The 9226-nt window shown below is 35.4% G+C and overlaps 1 protein-coding gene across 1 annotated transcript; it reads left to right on the forward strand.

Annotated features, from left to right (window-relative positions):
• Positions 1–2326: 2326 nt before the first annotated feature.
• Positions 2327–3885, forward strand: LOC131856004 (iridoid oxidase-like). The gene is made up of 2 exons (XM_059207061.1): positions 2327–3144; positions 3237–3885. Exons 1-2 carry the CDS (start codon positions 2329–2331, stop codon positions 3867–3869), a joined length of 1449 nt encoding a protein of 482 aa, XP_059063044.1. The 5' UTR covers positions 2327–2328; the 3' UTR covers positions 3870–3885.
• Positions 3886–9226: the final 5341 nt, after the last annotated feature.

Raw genomic sequence — 9226 nt, forward strand, 5'->3', positions numbered from 1 at the left:
ATATAATACAAATTTATTATAATATCATCATTAATTTTTTAATACGTACAATGTTTGATTTTATTTTAAATTATTTTATTATATTATTCAAATTTTTAGTTTATTATTAACATAATTATTAATTCTATTAAATTTTGAAATTCTCTCATTTTAACCCGATTTCTATCTCTATTATTTCCTCTCCACCCTCTCTCCATCCACATCTTTATTTCTATCTTTCTCTCTATCTGTCACCTATCTCGATCGCCTTATCACTCCCTACATCTCTATCTTCCCCCCTCCATTTTGCCCACATCTCTCTATCTCCTCCTCTTTCTATCCCTATCTCTATCACTCCCTCTTTTTGTATTTCTCGATTTCTCCTCTATCATCTTTAATTCTTTCCTTTACTACCCTTCCCTCCCTCTCTATCTATTTCTATATATATCTCTCTCCCTCTCCCTCTCTAGCTCCATATCTGTATCACTCTCTCACACGCACATACTCTCTCTCTCTCTCTCTCTCTCTCTCTCTCTAGACTTCTAAATCTATATCTCTTTTCCTCTCTATACATGTCCACATTTACTCTTCCATTTCTCACTCTATCTCTATTTCATTATCTCTCCATCTTTCTCCCTCTCTTTCCCTCTATATATCACTTCCTATCTTTGTCTTTATCTTCATATCTCTCACTCTTTTTATATTTATCTCTTACACCTCTATCTATCCCTCTCTTCTTTCGATCTTTGTCTCTCCATCATTATATGATTCTCTCTTCCATCTCTAACTATCCCTCTCCTTTCTCTCTCTTGATCTCTCCCTCTCCTTCTCTCCATATCTCTCTCCTCCATCTCTCTCTCTCTCTCTCTCTCTCTCTCTCTCTCTCTCTCTCTCTCTCTCTCTCTCTCTCTCTCTCTCTCTCTCTCTCTCTCTCACCCAATTCATTTTGTCATCATTTATATTTCTCACGGAATGAACCTCCCTGCATGCAACCCTGAGCATTACAAATTTTAGTGCTTTCATTTATTTATCTACCATTTCAAATTTTTTTAGCAACTTTTCTTGTTTCCTTCTCTTGTAAAAAGAAGTGATTTGGCTTGAGGGATCAATCACATGCAAATCTGTAGAGGCATGCAAGACAATACATTTGATATGGATCCCATCTAGAATAGGTTGAGTCATTGATCTTGGTAGTCAACCAATTCAGTCATGTTTGAATTCTTGTAAGCTGGTATAAAATTGATTTGAAGGTTTCTTCAAAACACACACATTGAACGGTACGTAAATATACCATAACATATAGACTCAGGATCAAGAGGACATTGTTGTATGAGCTATTATCATTTGCATACACATTTGATGTGTTGGTATGTGCCCAAGCTTGTTTGTTCACTCTTAACACATCCAAATTGATTTTGATCTTTAATGGAGCCTAAAGACATTGCCATTGACAAACAACCTATGACAGACATTTCTTCTTCTAACATATACGTTGCTCCTTGAAATAATCTCTATACAAAAACTTTGTTCGATAGTTATTAAAAGACTATAGACCAGTTAGTAGGAAGATTCTCAATTTAAAGGATACAAATGTTGTCTAATCGATTCAAAATAAAAAGTTGTTGAATCTCAATTATTCACAGATTAAAAATCATTGTTTTATATATATATATATATCCAACGTCATATACAACACAAATGTATATAATAAATAGACCCAACAACTCCCCACTTGATCTTGACCTTTCATAACGATTCGACATATCCATTTTAATTTTTTATTGACAAAGGGCAAAGAATAACAGTCCAAAGCAGTAATATCTCCTAGACCGTGCCGTATTTTACATTGTATCGAGTTGTATTGTTTATCACATTTCACATGCATACACAAATGACAATGCCCGTTACCAAATATGACAAATTGATTCCACTTTTCTTGGAGGACAGTTTTGTCCGATTCCGTGAACGCTGTTCTTGGTATATTTAGGTCAACGATACTAAGTTACCGAATACATTTTTATATACACAAATCTTATCAGGAAAAATGGCGTCCTTTGATAGATCCCGATTTTTTGTCAGATTCCATCAAGAAATCATTTTAGGAAAATGATTTTTATACATAAAATATTTGTAAGGGAAAATGGTCAGCGTCTTTGACAGAGTCCCGGGAGATCTGAAATCTATTTAGGAATATATTTTTGTCCCAATGCTGTATAGATATCTATATATACTAATCTGCTGAGGAATTGATTCCCAAGCAGATCTAAAATCCATTCAATGGAAGGGCAATGGGTGATTTGGCTTTCAGCGCTGGTAAGCAGTGTGCTCGCTTATTTCTTAGTAGATTTAATGGGGAAAAGAAAGAAGAAGAGCAGAGCAAATCTTCCTCCTGGACCTCCTGGCTGGCCCATCGTGGGAAACCTTCTCCAGCTGGGGAAAAAACCCAATGAATCTCTGTGGGCTCTTTCTCAGCAATACGGTCCTCTCATGACTCTCTCTCTCGGCATGAAAACTGCTGTGGTGGTTTCATCCTCTGAAATGGCAAAAGAGGTCCTCAAAATCCACGACCAGAATTTTGCAGGACGGATTATGATAGAAGCAGCAAAGGTGTTTTCTCACCATGAATCTTCAATTGCTTTTGCTCAGTATGGAGATTACTGGCGGAAGTTCAGACGCATTGCCACCACAGAGCTTTTCACTCCCACCAGACTCCAAGCGCTGCAACATCTCAGAAGAGATCAAGTCTCCGAGACGATTCGAATGGTCTTTGAGAAGAAGGGGACGAGTATGAATATTGCAGAGCTGGTGTACTACGAGGGTCTCAATCTCATGAGCAACGCCATTTTCAGTAAGAACTTGTTCGATCCCAAAAATCTAGAGTCTGCAGAATTGAGAAACACTTTTAGTGAAATGGTGAACTTGACCGGAAAACCCAACTTGGCCGACTTTTATCCGTTTCTGAAGTTGGTGGACCCTCAGGGAGTGTGCCGTCGTCTGACAGTCCATCATAAGCGACTACATGAGTACTTAGATGTATTCATACAAGATCGGTTGGAGGCGAGGAGGCAAGGGGTCGGTCTACCCAAGGAAAAGGACTTTCTCGACATTCTGCTCGATCTGACTGCCCATGATTTCACTCTGGTGAATATCAGGGCTTTACTCTTGGTGAGTCTTGTTCAACGCCTATTTTGACTCATTTTTTATTTAATAATATATTTTTATTATTATTGATGAGTCATTTCCTTATGATCATGTAGGAACTCTTGTCTGCTGGTAGTGATACTACTACTACAACAATTGAATGGGTTATGGTGGAACTAATTGCCAATCCTTACGTAATGAAAAAAGCGCAAAAGGAATTAGAAGAGGTAATTGGTCTCAATCGAAAAGTGGAAGAATCTGACATAGATCGTCTACCTTATCTCCATGCTATAGTGAAAGAAGTGTTTCGACTACACCCAGCACTTCCTTTGGCATTGCCCCATAGAGCAGACAACTCATGTGAGGTGGCAGGGTATATGATACCTAAGCATGCCATGGTGATTGTGAATCTGTGGGCAATTGGAAGAGATCCTAAAATTTGGAAAGAACCTTTAAAATTTATGCCAGAGAGGTTTTTTAATGGTGAGAATAGTAAGGTAAAGTATAAGGGACAAAATTTTGAGCTGATACCATTTGGAGCTGGAAGAAGAATATGCTTAGGACTTCCTTTGGCTCATCAAATGGTTCATTTTACTATTGCTTCCTTAATCCATTCCTTCAATTGGATGCTTCCAATAGGGATGAATTATAATAAGATAGACATGAGTGAGACATTTGGAATAGTATTAAAGAAGTCTAAAGAATTGCATGCAATCCCCACACCAAGATTACCAAATCATCTATACTAAAATAATATGTTAGTTCAATAAGGGTCAAAGAGGTTTACGATGAGTTTTTGGCTATGTAAATACCATTTACTAGCTCTTTTACCAAGTTTGATGTAAGTTTATGTTAACTGATATTATGAATCATTAAATAAATATTATGAAAGTGTTTAATGTCTCATGCTTATGTGCCTTGTATGCCTATTTGAATTTCTATTGGTACTAACATTATACTTATCGATGGTGTGTTTATTATCATTAATATAATTCATGCATTTAAATTTTTTTTTTGAAATTATTGTGTTCGGTTGTGTATTATGGGATGTATACATAATGACTTCTATTTTTAAACTATAATAGTGTTTTGGCTTCACTATTCACTATATTTGTTATGTGTCATTATGATGATGGTATTTTGTTCAACATTATGATTGGTGAACTTATTGATTTATGCATCTATGATATCTAAATCATGTTAACTTTAGATTATTTCAATTGAAGCAATTAATTGATAGTGTTTTATTGACATTACATCATGTTGGATTTTTATATTGTGCTTTAACTTAGTAATGTTTGGGTTCATTTATGGCCTAGGAGTTGAGTTCTTAACAGGAGAATCCTTGTTGAAGATACATAAAGAGTCTTGATTGTATATTAATCATATATTATAAATCATATGTTTGTACACTTCACAAGATACAATGTAGGTATGATCTACTATAAGATTATATTTTAATGTCCATTTAGTTCGTAGTAACCCGTTATACTTAACCCAAGAAAATTTTGACCATTTTTTTTTTTTTATAAATTTAATCATTTGTGTTTGATTCAATTGCATACTCTGGGCATCTATCCATTTGGATTAGGCATTCATCCATCCGGGATGAGCATCTAACCATACAGGTTAGGCATCTGTCCATACGGGACATGAGGTTTCATCTATCCAATACGGGATAGGCATCTACCCAAACAGGGTAGGCATCTATCCAACTTGGGATAGGAGGTGCTCTGGCCAAAGACTTAGACTCATCGGGACCATTCGGATCCTAAGTCACTCACTAAGAATTACACTCCTTTAATAGGTGTGCCCCGAGGTCACCGTCCTTAGGAGCAAGTAAAATAATATATTGCAAGCTTGAATTCCACCTTGAAATTTGGCCTAAAGCCTCGGGAAGTCAAGCGAATCCATACGGGATTCCTTTCGAGTATGCGTTGAATTACTTTTTATTTTATTACACTTATCTTTCAATTAGGATTCTTCGCAATCCATCTTCTTACCAAATCCTAGACCCCAACCCCAAACGCCTGAGTACTAGGAACAACTCTGTCCCTAGACTGCCTACATACCCGTTTTGGCACGGGTTCAAGGCGTATAGTATGTAGTTTTGTTTCTAATCTATGGTTTAATGTAAATTGTTTGGTGGGTACGCAACCCTTTCTAGGGTCAATGTCCCAGACAGTTTCTCTGTGGTTGCTACCCATGATGGTAGCATTTAAGCAAAGGCTCAAGGTGGCTTAATGCTTGTGGCCTAAAGCCACTAGGTCCTAATACCTATCATAAGCGTCACCTGACTCAATTGTCAATCGTCAACAACTCTTTGAGATTAAGCCAAGTTTATAAAAGTATTTCACTCAATCAACCATAAAGGGGTTTACTATGGTTTAACTAGCAGATGTAAATCATTTAAAGATTATCTTATTAGATTATCGATCCAAGGGGGATTACCCGCCCCTTGGATTTTAACTTCCAAGTGTCCCTTATTACTCCTCGACGATTTATAGGGATGATGCCAAAGATGTCATTAATGTAGCTTTATTAGGCGTTAGGTGCAGTAGTTCAACACGACGGCATTACCCATAAGCGTGACCTAGAGACACCATATATACCGAATGTTGCTAAGTTTTTTTGTTTCCAACTCCTCTTGTTTAGATTTTTTTTTTTAAGAGGTCCAACTATTATACTTTGGAAGATTAAAATAAACATCACTCTAGAATAATTTAAAGTTGAGACTATTTTGCAAGAATTAAATAATTAAAAGAAAATAACTCATGAGTTTAATTCTACATATAAAGGAAAGAGATTTACTTAAACGTAACAACTTAATACTACTAGGTGGTTAATATTCAAAAGAGAGAGTTATCATCTAGTTCTCGTAAATTGTAATAACACAACTAGTGAGGTAATAATGGCTCTAATTTGTAATTGTATGAAGCGATTAAATGTATAAAAGGTGTACATTGTCTAGCAACTAACAAAAAAATTGCCTCCATCAAGAATTACACTTCGTGTTAGCAAATCGAATATTATAATAATCAATACAATTTATATTCAAGTTCAACTACCTATACAAATCAAAGTTTTTTTTTTCTTTTTTAAATGTTAAAATTATAATCAATTAATTCCAATTAACTTTGATAATTTACTAATGCATTAAAATAATTACCATATGATTAGCTTGTAAACATGTAAAACTAATTTACTAATGTTAATTCCAATTAAGTTTGAAAATTTAATAGTACATAAAAATAAATACCATAATTAACATGTAAAAATAACCCACTTAGTTTATGTATTACTAATTAAATTTATTATTATTATTATTATTCTTTGTAAAAATTTATGGTACCACTTATAACCATAACTTATATTGTTTACTTTAACCTTCTAATCAGTTAATGTAAATCAAATTACATTATTAAAATTATATCAATATGAAAATCGAATTTATAATGGCAAAACGATTTGAAAATTAGTATTACAAATGCAGGAAAAATGAATTTCATAGTTATAAATATAAATGTCAAAGCAAATATTCAAACACCAAAATAGTCAGTTACTTTATTAAACCGCATGGCGAGGTAATTAGAAAATGAGTGGGGAGTGGGAAGTGGGCCCACGACCCCCCCACCCCCTCTCCCCCCCCAACTTCCCACATAAAAAGGCTTTCCAGTATAAAAGGATTCTTTTAAAATGGAAACAACGCGCCCTTTCTTTCCTTTTTTTTTTGAAAAGAAACATTTATATCAATGAATAACTCCCAATTAAAATTTATAATGTATTTCAATATATGATATTATTAACATATTCCTATTTTTTATATATATATATATATGATCTGATTTTTTTTATTTATTTTTTTTGATAAAAATGGACAAGCCACTAAACTTATTTATTATTCATAAATATGTTTACATCGGGTTCAAAAGAGGCATACCGACAGGAAAGAACCCGCAAGAAAACCTTTGGTTGTAGCCTTAAAAAAAAAACTAAACACTACCCTTACATCATTTGTTACATATCCAATATGATCCCCCAAACCCCTACATATGAAATTATACAAGGGTCCCATAGGACTTTTACAAAAAAACCAGTCTGCTGCCAAATAAAGGGCTGAATAACAAAATTCCATCAATATATCATGAAGGACCACCAAGGAGACAAGAAACAATAGTAATGTAGGAACTTCTACCAATTGAAACCAAAGAGAGCCTCCTTGGAAGATATGATACTGCCAGAAAACTCCAGCATAACAGCAGCCAAAAAAACCTTTGAATCTGCATCCAAAAACCATACCACCAACTCCAAGATAAAAACAATCAGATATGCAAAAACCAAGAACTATTGCTCTCCTCTAGAGGATCATGGGCTGAATTGGGAGGAGGAATAACCCTCAATGGAAGTGCCAAACAAGCAAGAGCGGTGAACAAAAAGCCCAAAGAAAGCAACGAGTGCAAGGCCTCAAAAACCACCCAAGCTTTATCCACATACTGATTAGGAACCAGATACAACAAAAAATCCATAGAAGCCCGTGTATCTTCCATGGTGTCACAAATCAACACCATTCTTAATTCATACAATAATTGACCAAACCAACCATTAACCATGAGCTCATGGCGAGGAAGAAACCCACCATAATAAAAAGACCCCACATCAAAATGATAATCAGCCAATGCAGAAGAAACCATATCCCAATTACATACTGTCGAAAAAATGAACGTGGAAACCAAGAGGCAGACCAAATCATCGTCAAGTAAAATATCATAACAGATTGTAACAAACCAAGACAAAAGCTTAGCATAAGAAATATGAGGCCAAATTTCCAGCCAACGGCACCTCAGAAGTTTGCAGAATTCAAAAGCCACCGCAGAGAAAACAAATTAAAGACCTTACCAAGCTTGTCACCATTATCCACGTTCTCATCCTCCGATACCCCAACTTCGAGCACCACTCTGTATATACTAGAGGCCATGGAAGATGACATTTGCAGAAAGAAGAAACTCCAGAAAAAACCACATAACCATAAAACCCAAAATGTTGCTTTTCTCATAATAAAACAAGATAACACATGAAAGTATTAATGAAAAACCCACCATCAACTTACCATAATAATAAGAACAGATATGCAAAATAACCATTGCAAACTTCCATGATTTGAACTTTTCACAGGGGTTAACAACCCTGAAAACTGACAAACATAAATGAAAATCAAGAAGGAGAGGACACCACCACCAAAACAAATGATCACCACATAATACCAAATCTGTCATGGCCGAAAACTCACACAGTGCGAACATTGATGCAGTACCAATCCTCAACAAATAATAATAACCCAAGATCGTTCCGCACATTAAAAAGTAACACACATACCACAAACCTATGAAGGACCGAAAATAAAAGACATTCAAACTCACAAGCCACCACCCTTGAATATATCATGATCAACCATGTCCTCACCCTATAAATGGCATTATATATGACAGATACAGAAGTATGGTTTCTACATCAGATATAAGGCACATACAAAGTCATCCATAAAGTGAAAAAGAAGATGAACCTGACCAATCAAGGAGGGTGGGCAACCAATCAGCCAAAAAGAAAAGAACTTTGAACACCTTCCCAAACTATCGAAGGAATTTCAGATGAATTAACCAACCAGAAATGAGCTTTACTTTCAATGGCAAGATTTGCCAGGAAATCAGTCACTCTGTTAATTTCCCTATAGCAATGACATATTAGGAAAGAATCAAAAGCATCTAATTTCTATAAAATTTGATCCAGCAAATACTGCAACTTCCAACAATTAGATTTCTTCTTCATAACACTCTGAATAATAACCATTGAATCACCTTCAATTATTGTGTTCTTGATCTTTAGAGAAATTGTCATATCCAACCCTAAAGACAAAGCTTGAAACTCAGCAAAATTGTTAGTGATATAACCAAGATCATGGCATTTAGCAAGAATGAGATGCGCATTATGATCAAAGATAGCCATCCCCACCCCTGCCTTCCCAGGGTTTCCCTGGGAGGCACCATCAAAATTAAGTTTAAAGTGACCCCAAGGCGAAGGTTTCCATTTGGTCAGTGCCCGCTTCGCAAGA

The sequence above is a fragment of the Cryptomeria japonica genome, chromosome 6 (assembly GCF_030272615.1).
Source record: "Cryptomeria japonica chromosome 6, Sugi_1.0, whole genome shotgun sequence".
NCBI classification, from domain to species: Eukaryota; Viridiplantae; Streptophyta; class Pinopsida; order Cupressales; family Cupressaceae; genus Cryptomeria; species Cryptomeria japonica.

Coding starts and splice junctions, on each gene's coding strand:
- LOC131856004 (XM_059207061.1), top strand. CDS start 2,329: ATGGGGAAAAGAAAGAAGAAGAGCAGAGCAAATCTTCCTCCTGGACCT. Junction 3,145..3,236: donor ATATCAGGGCTTTACTCTTG/GTGAGTCTTGTT, acceptor ATGATCATGTAG/GAACTCTTGTCTGCTGGTAG.